This window comes from Camelus ferus, chromosome 1, assembly GCF_009834535.1.
Source record: "Camelus ferus isolate YT-003-E chromosome 1, BCGSAC_Cfer_1.0, whole genome shotgun sequence".
In the NCBI taxonomy this organism is placed as follows: Eukaryota; Metazoa; Chordata; class Mammalia; order Artiodactyla; family Camelidae; genus Camelus; species Camelus ferus.
The window spans coordinates 103,992,555-104,015,514 of record NC_045696.1 but is presented as its reverse complement, the minus strand read 5'-3'; the positions used below and the strand labels follow the sequence as shown (position 1 = coordinate 104,015,514).

General features: G+C 44.6%; 1 protein-coding gene across 1 annotated transcript in view; it reads left to right on the top strand.

Annotated features, from left to right (window-relative positions):
- SPSB4 (splA/ryanodine receptor domain and SOCS box containing 4) overlaps nt 1–8,814 on the top strand; it is a 73,065-nt gene extending 64,251 nt beyond the window's left edge. Inside the window, exon 3 of the mRNA XM_032487407.1 lies at nt 7,439–8,814. Within this exon, the coding sequence (XP_032343298.1) occupies nt 7,439–7,566 (128 nt within the window). The 3' untranslated portion in view covers nt 7,567–8,814. The remainder of the gene's footprint in view (nt 1–7,438) is intronic.
- Nucleotides 8,815–22,960: the final 14,146 nt, after the last annotated feature.

The following is a 22,960-nucleotide window of genomic DNA, read 5'->3' as shown; positions in this document are numbered from 1 at the left end:
CACACATGTCACATGTGCACGTGTCATTTCAGGGAGATGCTGGGTGGAAGGGGCACACACATGTGGGTCCAGGCTGCCCCCTTGAGCACAGCCACACACCGTTCAGGGCAGGTTGTGCATAACGGAGGGCTGTTTTGCTGCGCATCTCTCCTCCACGCATGTGAAGTGACTGGACTGCCCTCTATCCCGGGGAAAGCGAGGGCCCCCCCTGGGCTGTGGGGACCACCTGTGCCCGTCATGCTTGTTGGCAGAGGGTTCATCTGAAGATGCTGCCTTTGTCCCAGCTATAGTCACAACCCTTTTTGCTGGGGAAACAGTAAAACTTACTAAGAGAAAACTCTAGATTCTGAGTACTATCTAGATGTAAGCTGAGGTCTCTGTTGGCCTTTAAAGCTAGGTGGTACAAAGATGCCATATTTTAGAAATGAGCAGGTAATGACATATTTGTCCATTTGTATAGTGCTAAGGGGATTGACACCTGACAGCTGTAGACCTAGAAGGTGGAGGAGCCAAGTCACTGGGGAGGAGATGACCCTTGATTTGTGTCCTGAGAGAGGAGGCAGGCTTCTGACAGCAGTACAGGGAAGGGTGTTCTAGCTGAAGGAATAGCATGAGGGGAGGCCCAGAGGCACGCAGGCAGTTCTCTGAGTCTTTGGACACCAAGGCCATAGTCTGCAGAAAGTGAGTCACACAGTGTCTGTCATGTAGAGAGTGTGTGCCTTTGCCCCTATGTTCGTCTTCTCCTTTCTCTTGCAGAAAACAGACAGTTCCCAGGTCTACTTAAGTTCTGATTTCAGGGTTGTCACTCAAAGCTTCCCCCATCTGCTGATCATTGTCAAAAACTGTTGCTAAAGAACTTCACCTCTTGACCTTAAAAACATTGTTCTTTTTTTCAAAATATAAATGTAGGGAAAGGGTTCAGGTAGTGACTAACATGTCTTGGCATCTCCCCACTGTCAGCAGAGGAGACCTCAAGGGGCCCAGAGAAGCAGCTTAAGCCACCAATCTCTGTGCCAGGATCTCCGCTGTTTCCATCAAAGACATGACCGTCATAGCCAGATAAACTAACTCCCCTATTTTATTGACAGCAAAACAGAGGCCCTGGGAAGTTCTGTGGCTTACTCAGGGTCAGGCAGGAGGTGAGTGGTGGAGAATTATGGAATATTCAGCTTACCGGAGAACTTTGGAAATGATTGCCTTATGATATTTTTAGCACAGAACCAGACATCCAGCCCTGGCCCCAGTAAATCTTCATCAAGAGCAAAGCATTGTTGTCAATTAAGATGATGTACTGGGGCATCTTTAGAACTACAATAAGTAAATTGGTACTATTTTTAAAGGTACATCTCAGGCTGATAGCCTGAAATAAGATATAGTGTAGAGAGAACGCCTTTGAGGGAAGGAGCATGTTGTATCATACTGTCGTCACAAGGCATGGGTGGAGGTGTCACTACCCCGATTTTACAGATGAGAAAAATATGGCTCCAGGAAGGCGAGCCAGCTGGCCCCCTGGTGGTGGGAGCAGGAACTGGGATTCCAAGCCAGCCCTTTCTCCCCTCCTTGCCCACTGGGGCAGGTGGGAAGATGCCTGAATTGTGTCATATTCACACCCACCCACCAGGAAGCCAGGGCACTCCTAACTCAGTCAGTGACTTTTATTTTTAATGTAAACTTGTTTTTGAAGTATAACATATATACTGAAAATGTACAGGTCTCAGGTGCTTAAGCCTGATGATGTTTACAAACTGAACACAGTGGTATTGCCAGAACTCAACTCAAGGAGCGGAACCATACCTGCCCCCAAATCACTGCTCCCCCCGTGTCACCACTGCCCTAACTTCATCATCCTGTTTTGAAGTCTATACAGATGAAGTTACACAAAATGTTCTTTTACCTGAAATGATGTTCAAGTGATTCATCCATGTTTTTTTTGCATGTAATTGTGATTCCTTCCTCCTTATGGCTGATCAGTGTTCTACTATATGAAGAGACACAGTTTATGTACACGTTTCACCATTGGTGGACTGTGGAATTCTTGTTTCCAGTTTGGTGCCTCTCTTAGCATCCATGTACGTGTTGGTGAGCGTGTGTACACCAGGAGGAGGCTGTGAGCCATAAGCTCAGCCTTAGTGGATGCTCCTCGTTTTCCCAAGTGGTTGTGTCAGTTCACTCGCCCACCTGAAGCCATATGAGAGTTCCAGTTGCTCCACAGCCTCATCAGCACTTGCTACTGTCTTGTTTTCATTGGAGCCATTCTTATTGGCATACAGCAGAGTCACATTATAGTGTTAATTTTGCACTTCTCTGATGACTCTTGAAGTTGAGCACTTTTTCTTATATTTATGGGCTACTTGGATATTCATGATTCCTTTTTAAAAGTCTGTCTTTGTCGGGGAAATATTTCTAAGGATCGCTCCCGTACTGAAAGATGCTGTTTCTCTTCCCACCTGGGTGATCATTTACAAGCCTTGACGTTTGGTAGTTCTGAGAAGGCTTCCACAGTCAAGGAGAGAAAGAAAGGAGTTGGGGGTTGGTCCAGGCCACGTTGGGCATCCTCAGAGCTCTGGAAGTGCCACGGCCATGACAAGAACTTTCTCTGTGCACTCTGGGGTTAGTTACTTTGAAGTCATCAGTTAACATTCCCTCAGAAATGAGGCTAGATGGTTTATATTTCACATTTAGAGCTAAAGATATGCTCTGAACTCCAACCCCTCTTTCTCGCTTCCTATGGAGTTTGGGCTCTGGATCGATTTCGGTAACTGCAGAGGAATGAAGGTAAACAGAGCTCTTTCCTTCTCTTCAGCTCCTAACTGGGCAGGAAACACACAGGGAATCAGGTTTGCAGACCAGGCTTAGCATTTTGGGCATTAGGGACCTACTATGTGCCTAGAGCTCTAAAGTGATTGAGAAACTTTTAAGCTTTGGCAATGACTATCAAATGATAACAGCTCGAAATTTTCCTGATGCAAAATGCAAGCCTGTTTTCCTTCAATCAGAGAAGGAACTGCTGGCCTCCCTGGAGAGCCCATGTTTAACAGCCCTGCCCAAGCTCATCCTCACAAAAGACGACCAAACAAATGCCTGGATGGGGAGGAGATGGCTGGAAGTGCAGTATGTTGAATCCCTACTGTGTGCTGGTCACTGTGCCCAGTGCCTTACACTTTCTAACTCATTCAGCCTTCACCACAAATCTCTTGTCAATTAAGACCTGCCCTGTTCTTAGGGCAGGTGCAGGAGTATGGGGAGCCAAGACAGAAACGTTGCCAGGTAAGAGCAATTTATTTCAATAGCTTAAAACAGCTGTAGAAGACCCGCCCCCACAAAAGCAGCAAGTCATCTCATTCATTTAACAGACCGTTTCTGGGCCATCCCCCTGGGACAGCCTCCTGGGGGCTGGGGGGTGGATCCTAAGACAGATGAGTCAGGCTCATGTCTTTTAAGAAGTTCACGCTTTGTAACCATTCATTGTTAAATGAATGAAATAGAAAATCCTTGCCACATTTGTTTGAGTGGAGGAGGACAGCACCAGGGCCAGGGTGGGCCCAAGGCGCACATACCCAGAGGGGTTCAGCCAAGACACCCGGAGTGGAGACCAGCATTTCCCGAGCTCCCGCTGTGCACTGTGCCCAGGGTGAAGTGCAGTGCACCTGTCGTTTTCTTTAATCTTCTCTGGAAATCTGCAGATCGTTGCTCCATTTTACAGATAAAGAAATAAGCACTCAGAGTACCTTTCATAAAGGCACAAACTTACAGCTGGCAGAGCTGGAGCTCAAAATCAGGGACTCCAGATTCCTAGAGATCCTCAGGAAGGGGATGTGCTGGAGGAACTGGGTCTGATGGCCCCGAGAATAGGAATGTGGCAGGCTGGGTCCACGTTAGAATAGGTGAGTGTGAGAGCAGAAAAGATATTTGGTGGCAGGGTAGCTCGTTTAGGTTGGTGCAGACCTCACACAGGAGAAGTGCGCACCGGTGAGCTGGAAAGTGATCAGAGCCAGAGTAAGAACCTGTGGACTGTGCGAGCCTGGGAGACAGGTGACCCTCTCCTTCCCTTCTCACCTTAAAACAACCTTTCATAATTGCATGGAGTTTGAGGGATGCAGCATGCATCTCCAAATACTGGCTTTTGGATCGTGTGATTCTGGACAAGCCTCTTCACCTCTGAGCCTCAGCTTCCTCTTCTCTAAAGTAGGAACGATCCCCTCTAAATGAGATAAACCTAACATAGAAAGGGGGACAGAACAGTTGCTCAATAAATGTGGTTAAGCTATAAGAGTTTCTAGCTGCCTGGGTCCAACACCCAGCTTTGCCATTTACCAGCTGTGTGTCCTTGGGCAAGTGACTTACCCTCTCTGTGCTTCTGTTTCCTCTTCCTTAAAGTGGGGGTAATAATAATAGTTCCTAGTACAAGAGGTTATAGTGATATGAGTTCGATACCTACATTCACGTGAGTTGGTACAAATCAAGAGCTTAGCACAGCACCTAGCCACGTAATACACCTTCAGGAAACAATAGCTACAATTATATTTCATCTCTCATGTTGCACAGTAAACAAGTAGAAATTGCTTATTAAGTAAAGGACTTTTCAGGTTTTTTCCTCCCCAGCATCCAGCGGCACAGGTAGCAAGCATTGGTGCCATAGGAGCTAAAAGGAGATCGTGGAAACTTGCAGTGGGAAGATCAGCTTCCAGCAAGATGTCGAAGATGGGAGGATTCGGGTCGGAAGAGGGGGAAAGGGGTTCACAGAGGCATAATTCAGGGGATAGTGCAAAGCTCGAATCAGAACTACATGGAGGACAGGGAGCAGGAGAACTGGGCACAGGGGTGTTGCCAGGGAAGAGATAGAGACACCTGGAGCGGGGTCAAGTGTTGGCCAAGACCACGTGACTCAGGGTGAGTGATCTGCCTTCTAGGCCTGAAAAGGGATACCTAGGCCTCCCTGGCTAACCACGAGGGTTTGTATGAGGATCAAAAGGGGATACGGAGGTAAAAGTGTGCCACCACGCAGCCTCGCCTCAAGTGAGGAGGGCTGGACACACTCTTGTGCACAGCTTCCAAAGCATCAGCCAAGTCCGGCTCTGATCTTCATCGCTCTCCTTATTAACTCTGCAGCTCTAGTAAATGAAAATTCCTATAAAAAGCACTCTTTTTTTTTTTGGCGAGGGAGCTTTTTAAAATGGCATATTCTTTTTTTTTTTTATTGAAGTTTAATTGATTTACAATGTGTTGGTTTCTGGTGTACAGCATAGTGATTCAGTTATACATATATATATATATTCTTTTTCATTATAGTTATTACAAGCTATTGAATACAGTTCCCTGTGCTATACAGTAGGACCTAGTTTTTTTTATCTATTCTGTGTATAGTAGTTTGTACCTGCCAATCCCAAACACCTAATTTATCCCTCCCCGCACTTTCCCCTTTGATAACCATAAGTTTGTTTTCTATGTCTGTGAGTTTATTTCTGTCTTGTAAATAAGTTCATTTGTGTCATTTTTTTAGATTCCACATGTAAGTGATACCATAGGATATTTGTCTTTCTCTGTCTGACTTACTTCACTTAGAATGACGATCTCTAGGTCCATCCATGTTGTTGCAAATGGCATTATTTCATTCTTTTTATGGCTGAGTAGTATTCCATTGTACATATGTACCATATCTTCTTTATCCAGTTATCTGTCAACGGACATTTAGGTTGTTTCCATGTCTTGGCTATTGTAAATAGTGCTGCTATGAACACTGAGATACATGTATCATTTTTTTTTAGTATATATGCATTTTTTTATTGAAGTATAGTCAGTCTACAATGTTGTGTCAATTTCTGGTGTACAGCATAATGCTTTAGTCATACATGAACACAGATATATTAATTTTCACATTCTTTTTCAACATAAGGTACTACAAGATATTGAATATAGTTCCGTTCTATGCAGTATAAACTTGTTGTTTATCTATTTTATATATATTAGTATCTGCATATTGCATGTATCTTTCCGAACTAGAGTTTCCTCCAGATATGTGCCCAGGAGTGGGATTGTTGGATCATATGGTAACTCTATTTTTAGTTTTTAAAGGAATCTCCGTATTGTTTCCCATAATGGCTGCACCAAACTACATTCCCACCAGTAGTGTAGGAGGGTCCCCTTTTCTCCACACCCTCTCCAGCATTTATCGTATAAAATGCACTCTTGACCACCTTCCCATCTCTTCTATCCCCTTGTGATATTATTCCTGTCACAACTCTTGTGTTAGCATTTACCATTTACAGTTTTATTGTATCAGTGCATATTATTGGATGCTTTTAAAATATCACTTGTTCTATTGACAAAAAAAGTGTTAAGATGCAGCTCCAGGCCTCCACCATGTTCCTGCCTACTTGGGGAAACTAGGGCTGTGCAAGCCTCCAAGACAGCATGTGACCACCAGCATCTTCACTCCTGATCCAGCTGACTGATACATTCCTCTCCCTCCAGGCCTCCCAGCCTGTCCTGTTTTATGCCTCTGTGCTTTTTCCTGTTTTCTCTGCCTAGAATGCCCTCCCCAACCTCACATCACATAAAACTCCTATTCACCCTTTAAAATCCCATTCAGGTATCCTCTCTTTGAAGCTTTCAAACAACACTTCCGTACAGGAACTGCCCAGTGTCTGTCCCTGTGCATTTAGGAATTATTGCATATATTACACTCTATTACAATTATTCACATATTTAAACTCAGACCAGGACCCTTCCTCCACTTCCAGAGCTGCCTTTGGCCTTGAGTTAGTTATCTCTGTATCACTGGGGCCTGGAAGAGAATAAAAGCTTCATAAGTATGTCTGCAATAAAGCTAGTTAAAACTCAGTCGTAAGTCCAGAGGTTCCTTGGCTTATGGATTTTAACTCATGATGTTTTCTAGAACTGGGTATTAGAAGAAATGCATTTCTCTGACCATCAAAAGAGGACACAGGAGAAGTTTGAGGGTCCAAAGTCATTTTAAACAGCCCCCCTAAACCTCACCTGCTTCTAAGAAGCACCCCCTGCAGATCCACCCTAGGGCAGCCTCTCATTTTTATCACAATCCGCTGTGAGAAGTATTTTTTTACATTGAGACACACACATCACAGTGTGAAACATCTACCTCAGAGACAGAGCTGACATGGAACCCCTTGATACAGGCATTGCTTTCCATTTTCTCTTTCTTTTCTATTTTTTCAAAATTGCTGGTCACCACCCAGTGAATTGATTCCATGATTCTTCAGTCTAATCGTTTGCATTCCAGTTTGAAGAACACTGCTAGAAGCCTTCAGCTCATATAACCAGACAAGACTTCTCAGAGTGGGAGCCCAGGGCCCTGAAGGGCAGCTCAGAGGGCAGGCGGGCCAGGGGTGTGCAGGCAGCAGGTGGGGGTGAGAGGCATGAGGAAGCAGGGGCGAGACTAATCCACGCCCTCTCTTTGCAGCCGAGCCCCTGCCGTTGATGGACCTGTGCCGGAGATCCATCCGCCTGGCCCTGGGCCGCCAGCGCCTGGGGGACATCGGCTCCCTGCCCCTGCCTCAGTCTCTCAAAAACTATCTGCAGTACCAGTGAGCCAGGGCGGAGGGGCAGCGGGGACACCCACAGCCCCCGGCCTGTCATCTCACCGTCACCCAGGACATCTTCCCAACTTTGAAAACGAAATGTCTGTTGCCAACAGTATTTTCTGCCTTGGAAGCCGCCCTCCCAAGTCAGATACCTCCAGGAAGAGCCCAGAGCCTGCAGAGATCCTGCCCGCCCAGCAGGACACAGCGGCCACTGGTATATTGATCCAAGAGCCTGTTTCCTTATTCAAGAGGATGAATAAAACATTTGGGCAGGAGACTTTCTGTTGTGTGCCCTGGTGCAGACGGGGCCAGGGGAAAATTGGCCAGCTCCGGGAGCAAATTGCCTCTGAATAATGAATGGTGAAAGCAGCTTGACGCCGGTGCCCCTCTGCGCCCCCACCCCTCGCCAGGGCAGCAGGATTGTCGTGACACTTTAGGACTTTGTACCCCTTTGAATGACTGTTACCCAGGGATGCCCAACTGCAGAATCGGCAAGTGGACAAAGCAGTGTGGAGACACCTCCCAGCTTACCTCTCTGAACATTGTTTACTTCCTCCTCTCGCGTGCGTGCCCTCCTTCCCCACCGCGGACCCCCAGTCTCTGGATGCCCCAAGCACCTCTATTCAGGGAAGCTGAGTCTGACTAATTCACCCCAGGGACAGAGTGTATCCTTTATTATTGTTGTTGTTTTAAGTTGCATTTTAAAATGATGTGGTGAGGGCAGTACTTAGTCCAAAGGTGCTAATGGGGGAACTGGGGGCATTGTGACGCCCACAGGGATGATGTCCTGGGGCTGGGGAGGTTTCCTGGGGTGCTGAGGGTCTCCAGGCAACCGTCCATTTAGGATACAGCCTGGCTGCCACAAAGCTTTATTTGAGCGAATTATTTTTTCACTTTAGGAGACTTGTATGAGTCTGTTTCTGTTTCACGTGTGTGTGTGTGTGACGTGCTGTTTATTTATCAGTTTGGGGCCGTGGGGGCAGCCTTGTAACTGGACAGGTGGATGTGGGGCACCTTCACCTGCCGGAGGGAGCCTGTCCTCCCACAGGGACGATGCTGCCCCCACTGCGGCCACCGCCACCACCACAGCACCTCTCGTGTTTCCAACGCTTTCTGCCCAGACTGATTTTTAACTGGAAATTGTCACAGCAGTGGGATACCAGAGCCCCAGATGGCACTGCTTCCCGCCACTTTAATGTGAATTTGACTGATGAATGAGGAGCGTTTCTAATAAAGTCTGTCATTCAGTCCTTGACTGTTTATGCACCGCTCTTTGGGTGGGGGTGGGGGGCTGGGAGGGTGTCTTCCATCAGCCTGGCCACTCTGTCCTCAGAAGTCATGATTGTGCATCTCTTTCCAGGCCCTTCCCATCTGTTCTGTCTTGTGGTCCCACCTGAGCCCAGGCTCTAATTATCTTACAAAGTCCTGACCCTGAAGAGAGAATGGGCGTGGGGCCTAAAGCCACACAAAGCTAGCCACAATAATAGAAAAACAGGCCAAATTCCTGGTGCCAGAGTCATGATGTCCATGGGGTGGCTCTATAAGGGGGCAGAGGGTCTATAGGGTAAACCCTAAGGAACAACAGTTTCAAAGTGACCCAAAGGTGGGGCTGGATGTGGCTTTGGAGGTGCACGTCATCACCAAGGGGCCAAAAATTAAAATCCCTGATGTGTAGTGTTTGCTACTTTCCATGGTGTAAATACTCCCACCACAGCCAGTTTCAAGCTCCACTGTGATGCCACCAAATACAGAGCTGGGAAGAGATGATCAGTGACCAACCATTAGATAGCATTTCCACCACATAGAAACAATAAATGTAAATTACCCATGAGGCAAAGTCGATAGAAATATAATTAAAAAGTGCTGAGTTTGAGGTATTTACTACCTTTGTTTGTAATATGACTTACTTAATTGCAAGTTGATATGGCTTAATTTTTAATGATGGTTGTAATCAATAACCAGCTTTCAAAATTTCTGAGATTTTAACCATCAACTGTAGCAAGCCAGCTGAGCCAGCTCCAGGATGATGCCCCCAGGCTGCTGGGAATGGAATTACCCAAGTGCGGGTCTGATCTTCTTTGGGCACTCCTCCAGGTATGAGTACTTTTCGACTGGCCTAAGATTAAAGTGATCTCTTTCCAGAAGTGGCCCTTGCAGAGTGGTGAGGAGAAGCTGGTTTGGAGGAGATGGGAGGGAGGAAAGCATACCTGGATGCAGCCCTCACAGCAGTGACCCAGAGTCTGACGCAGGCACAATCAGGAGTTCACGCGTCTGGCCACTCCTGAACACCCACCGTGCACAGAACGTTTCCAGACACTACTCAAAATAGAAATGCAAGATCTTAAAGAAAATGCAAAGTAAATCCAGGGGTATAGAAAAAGGTTTATCATGACCAAAGTCCCTTTGTTTCATGAATATGAAGTTGATTTAAAAATCACAAAGTGATGCAGTTCATCATATTGACCAAGTAAAAGAGAAAAAAGCATCATCATCTCAGATGTAGAAAAAGCATTTGCAAAAACTCAACACTTGTTTATAATTTTAAAAAGAATTTCAGAAAACTAGGAAGAAGGAAACATTCTTAATCTAGCAAAGGAAATCTGCAAAACACCTACAGTTAATATCATGTTTAATGATAAGTTATTGAATGCTTTCCTCTTAGCTGAAGAGCAAGAAACAGTGCCCACTCTCACCACTTCTATGCAACATTATATTGGAAATCTAGACACTTCAAAAATACAAGAACAAGAAATGACAAGTTATTAAAAATTGGAAAAGAAATAAAACTAACATTATTTACAGATGACATTGTATACATAGAAACGAATCTATAGAAAACTATGAGAATAAGAGAATTTAGAAAGGTCACTGGATGCAAGGTATATTTGTCAACTTGTGTGTCTACATATTAGCAACAATTAGAAAATGAAATTTTAAGAAATGCCCTTTATAGTAACAAAAAATAGGAAAATCTAATGAAAGTAAGTCCAGGCCCTCTACACTGAAAACTACAAAATATTGTCAAGAAACATTGAAGAAAATCTAAATAAATGGAGAGATATATCATGTCCATTGAAAAATTCAATATTGTTAAGATGTCACTTCTCCCCAAAATGACCTATAAAGTCAATACAATAACAATTAAAATTTCCTGAGTTGTGTCATGGAAATTAACAAGTTGATTCCAAATTCATTGGGAATTGCAAAGGATCTAAAATAGCTGTAAATAGTCTAAAAAAAAGAAAAAGAAAAAGAAAGTAGGAGGACTTATGTGACCAGATGCTGAGACTTACTATAAGGATCTAATAATTAAGACAGTTTGGTTTGTTATAAGGATAACAGATAAACCAATGAATAGAAAATAGTCTAGAAACAGACCATGCTTACATGGTAATTGAATTGTGTTACTGAAATTCAATGGGGGAAAAGAGGGTCTTTTCAATAATTGGTGTGGGGTCAGTTGGATACCCACGTGGAAAAAACATGATTCGTCACCCTTTGCTTCACATCCCAGACAAAACTTAAGTTGAGAGTGACTATAGACTTAAACACAAAATGTGAAACAACAACAAAAGAGCTTCTAGAAGAAAAATAGGAAAAAAAATCTTCACGCCTTGGGGTAAGCAAGGCTTCTTAAACAGTATACAATGGAAGTAGCCATTAAAGGAAAAGCTAAATATATTGAAGTTCATTAAAATTAATACCTCTTCTTCATCAAAGACTCACATTAAGAAAGTGAAAAGACCAGGGCACAATCTGGAAGAAGATGATTGTCATACACATAACTGACCAGGGATAGGTTTATTCTTCCTAGCAGGCCCAAGCTGGAAACAACCCAAAAGTCCTTCAACTGGAGAAGAGAAAAATACTTTGTGGGGGTATTCATGCAATGGAATACTACACAGTAATTTTTTGAAAAGAGGAATGGATGACTGCTACACAGAGCCCGGATGAACCTCATGACAATGTTGATGCAAGCAGCTAGACATAAAAGAATACCTAATTCCATTTAGGTGGGTTCAGGAACAGACAAAAGCGAGCTCTGACTGTAGAAGTCAGAAGACTGTTACTTTGGAGGGCGCGGAGGGTGTGTTACTGATCTTGGGAGCACACGTGAGGGAGCTTGCTCAGGTCCTAGAAAAGTTCTACATTTTTATCTAGGGGGTAGTTCCATGAATACATACGTATGTAAAACTTCATCTACGTATATAGTTAGGATTCATGTACTTTTTTTTCTGTGTAGCATACCTAAATTTAAAAAAAAAAAATAAGGGAAGAAGCAGGATCCCTAATATTTTTGTTTTCACAGTTATTTCCTTCCCACTAGAAATACTTTGGATTCAATGCAGTATTTCCCTTGGCAGCAACTAGCATGGTTACTACATCTGAGAGGAGAGGTGTTTCCACTGAGGGGGAAAAGAAATGAAAAAGAAAAAGGAAAACAAGGCGGGTGCTGAGAGATGTGAAGGTTTTGAAGAACAAAGAATCCCACTGTCTCGTGAAAACAGCTCCAGAGAGCCGATGTCTTAGAAGCACTCACTGGAGCACATCTGCTTGGTGATTTCCCTGTCAAGTGGCTACTATAAAGCTAGTGTGGATGCCCTTAGGAGCCTGATTGCTCACAGGGGATGGGTTCTAGAATTTCACGTTTCCATCTAAAAATGCACATTCCTTTCCCAGATAATGGTCGTGTTACACAACAGCTCCTGGGATTTTCACATAGAGCCTAAGAGGATATCACCACCCACTAGCTACAGAAAAAGCAACTTTTTTTTTTCCTGGTAAACAGAGAAGATAAGCCTTCTCGTCTTCTTTTTCTTAAGAAAAATCTCTTGGCAGGTTTATCAATGTGTGGGCAGTTCCACATTCCTTCCCAACCCCTCCAAGATTTTCAGATGAAGTTGCCAGGACTGGCTCTGAATTCCTAGAAATGTGAAACAGAGACTGAAAATAATCCTCTTCTTGCAGAAATACAAACAAATATTCCCCAATGAAATAGCATGACGTCAGGCCTAGAGGCACAGGGAGTGGTTGTGTATATAAATGAGTCAATAATCATGGAGACTGACTTGCCATTTCTCAACAAGCTTCAAAAACGAAAATAAAATTCCCTCATTTGGTCTCCAGGTCAGTATTAATTTCCTATGATCAATGTCTTTTTCACAGGCTGGAGTCTATGCTTGGAGAGGAATAGTTTGTTATTTCATTTTTTGATCACTAATGAACATATTTGCTTTTTTTTATGTGCTCTTTTAAAAAAAACTCTGGGTTCTTTCATTCAGCATAATTATTTTAAGAAGCACCCATATTTTTATTTGCTGCCACAGTTCATTCCTTTTTACTGCTGAATAGTATTCCAGTGGGTGTTCACACCAAAATTTGCTTATCTGTTCACCATTGATGGACATTTGCATTGCTTCTAGACTGGGGTTATTACAAATAAAGTTGCTATGAATATTCATGTATGGGCATATGTTTTCTTTTCTCTTAGGAAAACATCTAGGAGTAGAATGCTGGATCACATGGTAGGTGTATATTTAACTTTCTAAAACACTGCCGCACTGTTTCCAAAGTTGTGTCATTTTACATTCCCAGTGTGTGAGAGTTCTAGTTCCCTCATATCCTACCAACATTTGATATGATCAGCCTTTTTATAAGTTAAGGTGTGACGTGGTGTTTCATCGGGGGTTTTCATTTCCCGGTCCTTAATGACTAATGGCTTCAAGCATCTCTTCATATGCTTATTTACCATCCATGTATCTTCTCTGCTGAAATACCTGTTAAACCTTTTGCCCGTTTTTAATTGGCTTTTTGTTTTTTATTCTTAAAATTTGAGAGGTTTTTTTTTTCCGTATTCTGGGTGTGAGACCCTTTATCAGATGTACGCTGTATTTTCTCCCAGTGTGTAGCTTATCTTTCCATTCTCTTAGCAGAGTCTTTTAAGAGCAGACATTTTTAACTTCAATGAAGCCCAAATCATTAACTTGTTGTTTTGTAAGCTGTGCTTTACCCAGGGTCTCAAAGATGTTCTCGTATGTTTTCTTCTAGAAATTTTATAGTTTTAGGCTTTATAGTTAGGTTTTTGAGCCACTGCGAGTTAATTTTTGTGTATTCTGTAAGACACTGGTCAAAGTCATGCTACTGAGTAGGGATATCCAGATGTTCCAGCACCTTTTGTTGAAAAGACTAGCCTTTCTCCACCTAATTGCCTTTGCGTGTTTGTAAAAACTTAGTTGTCTGTCTGTGTGTGGTCTTTGTCTGGACTCTTTATTCTGTTCTGTTCATCTGTGTATCTATTTGATGCCAGTACTACAGTCTTGACTACTGTAGTCTTATAATTAAAAGTCTTGAAATCTATTAGTATTAGTTCTCCAACTTTGTTCTTTATGAAATTTATTTTGGCTATCCTGGGTCTTTTATATTTCCATATAAATTTTAGGATCAACTTGTCAATTTCTCCCCAAAAGATAATTTGCTTGACTGTCAGTGGGGATTACATTGAATCTACAGATCAATTTGGCAAGAACTGACATCTTAACAGTATTGAGTCTTCCAACATGTGAAAAGCTTTATCTCTCCATTTATTTAGGTCTTCTTTAATTTCTCTCAAAAGTAATCAGTTTTGGTGGAAATGTTTTGAACATCTTTTATGAGATTCACCAAATATTTAACATTTGTTGATGCTGTTGTACATTTAAAAAATATTTTCTACTTTGGATCATTGATTGCTAGCATATAGAAGTACGATTGATTTATGTATGTAAATATATCTTGCATCCTGCAACATTGCTACACTTACTTCTAAGCTCCAGTATGTTTTTCATAGATTTCAACAGATTTTCTACATAATGGATCATGCTGCCTGCAAATAAGGAGAGCTCTACTTCTTTATGACCAATCTGGATGCCTTTTTTTGTCTTTTCCTTGCCTTATTTCATTGGCTAGACCTGCCAGGATGATGTTGAATAGAAGTGGTAAGAGCAGACATTCCTGATTTGTTCCTGATCTTAAGTATTCAATCCTTCTCCTTTCACTAAGATGTCAGCTATAAGTTCTTCATCGATATTCGTTAACAACTCTAAGGAGGTTCCTTTAGAAGAACTGCCATTTTCTGTGAGTTTTTATCTGGAGTGGATACTGGATTTTGTCAAGGGGTTTTCTCCATATTTGAGATGATTGTATGGTCTTTCTCTTTTAGTTCATTAATATGGTAACTAGCATTGATCAGCTGACACGTGTTAAACCAACCTTGCTCCTGGAATAAACTCACCAGCGACGTATGATTCCTTTTTACACATTATTGGACTTGGTTTGCTAACATTTTGTCTTGAATTTTTGCATCAATTTAGTGATGGATTTAGACTCTAGCTTTCTCTTCTTGTAATGTCTTTTGTCTGGTTTTGGTGTCAGGGAAGTACTGACCTCATAGACCGAGTTGGAAAGGTTTCCCTCCTTTTCAATTTTCTAGAAAAGTTTGTGTAGAATTGATATTATTCCTTCCCTAAGTGCTTCAGTGAAGTCATCTGTGCTTGAATTTTTCTTCCTGGATAAAAAAGCAAGACCCAACTTTATGCTGCCTAAAAGAAATACTTTTTCTTTTAAAGAGAGTTCATGTCTCATCTGTTCTGTTCCCTTTTTCTTCTTTTTCTGCCGTCTTTGGGGTGAACTGAGTATTGTTTATGCTTCATTTTCTCTCCTTTGTTGGCTCAGAAGCCAAAGCTCTTTGCTTTGTTGTGTGCGTGGTTGCTTTCAGGTTTTTACACCCCTAACTTCCCACGCTGTGCCTCCCAGTGCTGTTTTACCTCCACTCACATCGTATAAGAACCTTGCGGTCTCGGCTTTCTTTTCACTCGTCCCAGCTTTTGTGCTTTTGTTGTCATAGATTTTACTTGCATATATGTTACAACCCCCACAAGCCATCGTGGTTTGTTGTTGTTGCTGTTTAAACAGTCAGTTATCTTTTCAGTGAGATTTAAATAAGAAGAAAAAATCTTACAAACTTACCCTTTCAGTTACCATGCCCAATTTTCTTCATAAAGGTACATATCTGCGTATCTGAATTAGGACTGAAGATTTTCACACTGACCCTCTGGTAGCAAATACCATTGCTGTCTTCCTTCCTTTCCTTTGTTTGTTCCTTTGGACATCTTGAGGCTTCTTCCATCTGTGGTGGGTCATATCCCTCTCTGAATGTTGTAAGATCACCATCATTCAAGTACGCTTTGGAATGTTCCAGAAAGACAGCCCATTCTCCCCTCTGTGTGAAGCGGAATGTGCCATGAGCTGGCTGGTAAAATGAATAAATGGACTTTAACAGTTTGATGCCAATGAATTGAAACCTGAACGGAAGTTCAAAGGGCTCATGGCTGCCGGGGAGACCTCTCTTTCCTGAAGACAGACCATTCCATGATTTCTGCAGGTCGGAGGAAAGTCAGAAGCCTGCAGAAATTTGCAGAGATATTTGGAACCTAGTTCCTGACAAGATGGAAAGATGAACACGGGATACTCTTCCCTCAGTTTTTAGCTCGTAGTAGACAATCAATAAATAGCCACACACCTTCTTTCATAGACAGAGGCTTTCAATGCAAGGGCTCATCCTTCAGGCTTGCCTTCTGTCTGATTTCAAACCTGGGTTACTCCAGCCGCTGAAATAGGCTTGCCTTTGCTCCATAACGCGCAGGAACAATAAACCCCACATTACAGTCCACAAAGCCACAGATTCAACCAACCAGGGATAGAAAACATTCAGAAAAATATTCCAGAAAGTTCCAAAAAGCAACACTTGAATATGCTTCGTGCTAGCAATTATTTACATAGTATTTACATTGTACTTACAACTATTTACATAGCATTTACATTGTATTAGGTAGTATAAGTAATCTAGAGATGATTTAAAGTGTATGGGAAGATGTGCAGTAGACTATATGCAAATACTACACCATTTTATATAAGGGACTTGAGCACCCCTAGATTTTGTTATCTCTAGAGGGCCCTGGAACCAATCCCCTCCACTCACGTCAGATACCAAGGGACAACTGTACTTTCTTTTTTCTTAATTCAAGTTCAACCTGGCTCTCAGCCCCCACTTACCAGGACAGGGAGATGCCCAACAGAATTCATTACTGGGGATACCCTCTCTTCCCCAGGGTCACCCAAGAAGCCAGTGGGATTTGCACAGGCCTGAAAACTTGAGGAAGCATCTCAGTCTTCAGGTCATCATGGCCACCACTGAGACAGTCCCATCGCCCATGTTGTCCATTTAAAATGTGTCAACTGAAAAAAGCATGCGCAACCTAAAAGCTGAGAATTACACTTTCTTTGGCGGACTTCCTTACAACTTCAAGCCTCTCCAAACAGCTCCGAGGAACTGCTCCGAAGAGGTACGGGAGGAGCCAGGATATATAGGAATTTTTGCAACAAAGACCAGGTAGTCGTAACACCAAAAGATTACTGTTAATTAAAGAAAACCAGATATCTCAGGTTAAGGAATTTAGCATTTTTCTGTGTATGGGAAGAGATGCAAGAGTCTGGGCTCGCTGAAATCATTCCTTCACTCTGCACCTTTGCCATCTATCTAGGGCCAGTGTCCTGTTCTTTCCCATCCTGAGTCCCCTCAGGTTGCACCACTGAGGGTGGCTGCAGTGGCTCAGGGCTTGACAGTGGGCATCCTGTTTGTTTCCATCCTGAGTTCCCTCAGGGCTCATGGTCGGGGTGGCCTGGCTGAGGTGGCTTGATGGCTGTAACATCCTTTGTTTACTGATATGACAGGCAACATTTTTCATTCACAAATGAGTGGTGTCACCGCCTCCTGCCTAGCATGGGCACAGCATTTGTTCACTGCTGCACCGCAGTGTCACACCCCTTAGGGTCCAGTCCCTGACATCTGTATGCCTTCCCTCAGAGGCCCCGGCATGGAAGTGAGGTGTCATGCTCACCTGACAGGCACTTGTCACCACCTGCCTCCCCTCCATCCCCTGAAGTCACCCACACCCCCCAAGCTCCAGCCTCTGCCGGTCCCCCTCCGGGAGAGCAAGGCTTAACCCCGTCCGTGTGGAGCTGCTTCTGGATGTCAGGCGAGGCTGTCACTGTAGGTGTTCCGCTTCCAACTTGAGAGCTCACGGGGCCCAGGGTGCAGGCCAGAAGTGCCCAGAAGCTAACTCCCTAGAGGCAACTTCAACCAATGATGAATAGCACTTGGTGATAAATACGCCAGCTCCTGGCCCCTGGGGTGGGACAAGGCAGAGGTGTGTTTCCCACAGTCGCTCAGGCATCCATGTAGAGTGGCAAGCTGGTTTCCCTCCTGCTCCCACCTCTCCACTCCCCTGCTTGTGACTCCTGGGTTCACCTCCCAGATTGTCCCAAATCCTTGTCTTGGGGTCTGCTTTCAGGGATCCTGACCTAAGGCTCCTGGTAGCTTCCATTCTGGGCTCTGAAACCCAAAGCATTGACATCTCCGGAGTCAAACGAGTCCAGACACCGTCTGCCCTGGTCTGTTCAGAGAGGCAAGAGGAGAGAGAAAAATTACCTTTCCCTCCTTCTGAGAGTCTCCTCCTGCAAAAAGGATCTGAGAAATGAACAACCAATACATCTTCCTGCCATAGAACATTTCCCTATTGAACATCCAGTGAACGTCCAGCCTGATCCATGGTCAGCGGGGGGATAAAGAAGAAAAACAAGAAGGTGCAGGTGACCCAGACCTCAGGAAAAGAATGTTACCATTTGGTGGGTGGGAACAAGGAGGGAGTACCTTGTCTGGTCTGTGTCGTACAGTTACTGCCTCCAGGATTTCTTGGAGAAACTGAGGCTCAGAGGAATACAGTACCTTGCTCCAGCAGAAGGGGGCCCTGTCCAACCTTGGTGGGACCAGACATTGGCCAGCCCTGACCCAGGGCTCTGGGCAGCTCGGAGGGGACGGTGGCAGTAGCAGACTCCACATTGGACAGAACCAAGGCAGGGCTTCTTGGCCTTAGCTGAACTTTTTTTTTTCTTACTTTATTAGAAATTTTAACTAGAATTTAAACATAGCAAACTCAAACTCAATTTTTTAAAAAAATACTCTTTTGTTAGAGCAGTTTTAGGTTCATAGCAAAATTGAGAGGATGGTACAGAGCTAACACACATGCCCCTGCTCCCACACATGGGTTTGGCTCAGCTTTTTAAAACCATGTGCTCCAGCCCCACACAGCCCTTCTAGGGATGGTGCAGCTCAGAGAAGTTAAAATGAACATTCACGAAACAGGGAGGCAACAGGGCAGGGAACACCTGATCCATCGCCCACCTGAGTGACTCAGGGGTCCTAGGGGGTCACACAGAGTAGAGAGAATTGTTGGTCTCTATAGTCAAGTCAGCAAGGCTCAAAGTCACTGAGACTGGGGACCCAGAAGCCTCCCAGGAACACTATTGGTGGCTGTCACTTATTCTGGCCTCCTCGCCTGTAACTTGTCTCAGAGAGCCTGGAGGGGTTGGAAGTCTCTGCTGAGACAAAGCGCAGGCTGTGCTCGGTTGGGCGGGGAGCAACTTCTCAAAGACACAGTCTGTTTGGAGCGTGCCTTCCCCGGCTCCCTTCTTCTAAAGACCAAGAGCTTGCAAACACTGCAATGTGAACTAGGCATTAAAATTTTATGCACTAATATATATTTTACTGAACTTTTTAATAACCCGGGGAGAAATGGTTTTAAATAATTCAATATGGTGTTGGCCCCGAGCTGAACTATGCTCCAAGTAACCATGTATAAAATATGACACTAATATTGCATACCTGAATAGAATCAATGTTTATTTTGATAATAAGCCATTTGAATTCGAGTAATGTGGGAGTTACAGTTGCCATGGCAGCGTCTTGTTAAGGTTTTAAATGAGACGTCAACGGCCACAGCGACATAAATGCACACGTTCACCTCTTGCTGTTTATAAGTGAACCAAGTGGACAGTGAATAGCTTATTCATCAATAAAATTTTAAACGCCATTTATGAAGCAATTGAATGACTGAGGAAGTGTGTTGCCAGTAATGTGTGTTCTTTCTCAGAGCCAGCTTCGGGATTTTACAGAGTCCAGCGTGAGGATGGAGGTCACCCTCCCCACCCAACAAGAAGGCCATTGTCAGAAGAAGGTGTCACTGACACCTGACACTGACACAGTAGGTGCTCAGGAAATTCTTATTCGATGAATTTTTAACGGCTGCCTTGGGAAAAAGAATTTAAGAATCTGAGTGGTTTCCAAACCTGGCTACATATCAAAACTACCTGGACGTGGTATTAAAAATCCTGATTTCTAAACCCCACCTAGACACAGTGTCAGAATCTCCAGATTTGCAGCCCAGGAATCCACCCCAAGTCTAGGGTAAATTTGCCTTTCATTAACTTTCTACAAGACTTTTAGGCAGAAGATGTTAGAGTTGGAAGAAACCCTGGAGATGACCTAATCCAACCCTTGAAAAATCACATAGCAAGTTTGTGGGAAAGCTGGGACCCAAATCAGTCTTCTGGCTCTCAGGCCAAAAGCTCTGAAATTCTTTCCAGTAAGCCTGGGCCTCCAAACTGGGGCATGTGTCCACTGGTTGAATTATTTAGAACTCTGTTGGTTACAAGTGAAAGAAACCTAATGCAAACCAATTTAACAAAAAAAAATTTTATGGCTTCAGGTATAGCTAGATCAAGGAGCTTACATGGCCCATCGGGACTTTGCCTCTTTCCATGCTTCAACTCTGCTGCCCTTTGTATTGATTCATTCCCAGGCAGATTTTCTCTACTAGGTGGCCCCAGAGCTTCTAGGCTATCTTTTAGCAGTTTAGCCATACCAGCAGTAACAGGCCTTCTCTGTCCCAGTAGTAGCAGCAGAAGTCCTGAAGCTGATGCTCATTGGTTCAGCTTGGGCTACATGTTCACTCCTGGAGCAACCCCTGGGCTCAGAGGAACATAACCTGATTTCCTCCATGGGAACAGAGGGCAGAGTCTGACTGTAGACAGAGAATGGGGAGGGATGGTTCTCCCAAAGGGAAAACCGAGGCACAGTCACCAGAAAGAGATGGAGGCAAGGCAGGAAAAACAACAGAAGGGCTATCTCCACTCCAAGACTGTGCTGGCAGAATGTGGAGTCACAGGGAAGTTCAGGCATCTTTCTGCAGCTCCTACTTTACTCATGGAAAGTAGTTTAACACACAATGTTACGTTAAAACAAGCCCAGAAGTAGAGTGCAAAATTCTCTTGAATTTTTAAGATGAAACATGTAATCTCAAAGAGCCCTGGAGCTTGTAGCAGATGGGTCAGGCTCACCCCAGACTCCCAGGGGCCCCAGGCAGGAGCTCAGTGGATATGCTTACTGGTGGAGTCTGGGAGACCTGAACCACAGGGTCTGGCCCTGAAATGCAGCTTTGAATTATTCATTATTTGCTCTTGTTGTAAATCTAATATCTCCCCACCCTGGTTGGCAGTGCCTGTCCCTTACCCCTCCTTGGCTGTGGGGAGCAGGTCTTCTTTTGGGTAGAAGGTCTGGAAAGCCTCACTTCCACCTCCAGCCTCAGGTACTTTACCTAGGCTGGGTCCTGCAGGGGCAGAAATGAGGTGCCCTAGAGCCCAAGCTGAGGAGAGCGAGAGACTGAAGGTGTAGCCCTGGTACCATCAGACGGGCTGTGTGGTGTGGCTCCTGCCCTTGCTTTGGCAATTGAAGTGGAGGACATGGGTATAAGGCCATCCACTCATCCTACTGAGTGCCAGGTCCTGTTCCTGGACACTGAGCTGTCAGAGATGAGTATAATAGTGTCTTTGTTCTCAAGGTACCCCCCAGTCTGAGCACAAAGTTGGGTAGGCTTTCTTAAGCACCAGGATCGTCGTGTCTGGTTGTGCAGTTTGAACACTGCACAAAATCTCCAACTGAGAGGCCAGTGGGGCTGAAGTCCAGTCAGCACTCACATGCTTATCTGTGAACCTTGGCACAGATCTGTGTCTGCCTGGAGGAAGAGGCACAAAACCACCCTGTGGCTAATGGCAGCCCTCAGGGGACCATGTTCTCAAGTAAGAGTAAAGCCGAGTAGGATGCTGGAAAGCAGAACCGTGGAGTCTGAGGTACTAGCCCGCAAAATAGGGTCTCCAAACCCAACAGCAGGGAGAGGGGAGAGCAATTGTGTGCCAGTGATAAAAGCAGAAGCCTTAGTCAGAAGGCAGAGAGAGCCTGGAAGCCCAGACACGAGATGATGAAGTCTGGAGGGAAGCCTGTGGTCGGGGAGGGCCTGGGGCAATCGGTCTAGAAGAGGCAAGGAAACTGCCAGTATGCTCTCTGACCCATCCCAGCCTTCTCCTGACCAGCTCTGTGCTGCGGGAACTGCCTTCCCTGGACCCTCCTGCCCTCTGGCTACTGGGCAGTGCCGTGTGCAGGTTCCAGCCCGGCTGTGTGTTGCTCCCTTCCTCCAGATGACCTTTCTCCACCAGCCTGACTTCTTTAGAATTCAACCCAGGAGGCACCTCGCTGAGGGCAGCATTTCCTCTTGCTCCGAGCAGATCTCACATCTCTCCTCTGGCCCCATGGTTCCCCGCGCTTCCCTGTAGTAAGACTCACCGCCCATGTTGTTGTAAGCTGTAAAAGGGCTGATCTATCAGTCCCCTCCACCCCCTCACCCCCTAGGGCTCTGAACTCTCAGATGCAGGGAATCATCGCCCTTCTCTCCATCCCCAAGGACCTGGCACTGGCCTGAAGATTGTTTATAAAGGGATTTGCACAACTTCTCACTGAATAATCAAATACCCCACCCCCATCGCCCACCCTCCCACAGCAGAAACTGTCAATGATCATTCTCGCTCTGAAGATGAGGCTAAGTGACTCGCCCAAAGTCACCCTCTTAAAAAGCGGTTCTCCCACCCAAGTTCCTTCCCACTTTGTCCGCAGTGCTTCGCAGCTCCTGGGCAGCCTCTGCTGCTAATGCTTCTCTGAGACTTTTTTTAGAGTAGGCACAGAGCCTCTCAGGATGGATACAGCAGCAGCTAACCTCCATTCGGAGACCTAAGAGTTTTCTGGAGCCAGACTGCCTGACTTCAAATCCCAGTACTGCTCTTTGCTATGTGCCCTTAGGCAAGTTGCTTGATCTCTCCAGACTCTAGCTTCTTCATCTGGAAAGTGGGTTCGACAGAATCCTTATTTTGTGAAGTTGTGTAAAAGTTAAATAAGTTAAGACATGCAAAGTCTTGGCCCCGAGCCTGGACCATAGGAAGGCCTTTTGAACGTGGGCGAGTAGCATTGGACAAGGTGATTTATCAGGTGGTGTATTCGAACTCATTGCTTCTCAGACTTCAATAGACATGTGATTCACTTGGAAGTTTTCTTAAAAAGCACATTCTGATGCAGGAGGTCTGCAGTGGAGACCAAGACTCTGCATTTCCAATAAGCCCCCGGGTGATTCCTGTGCTGCTGG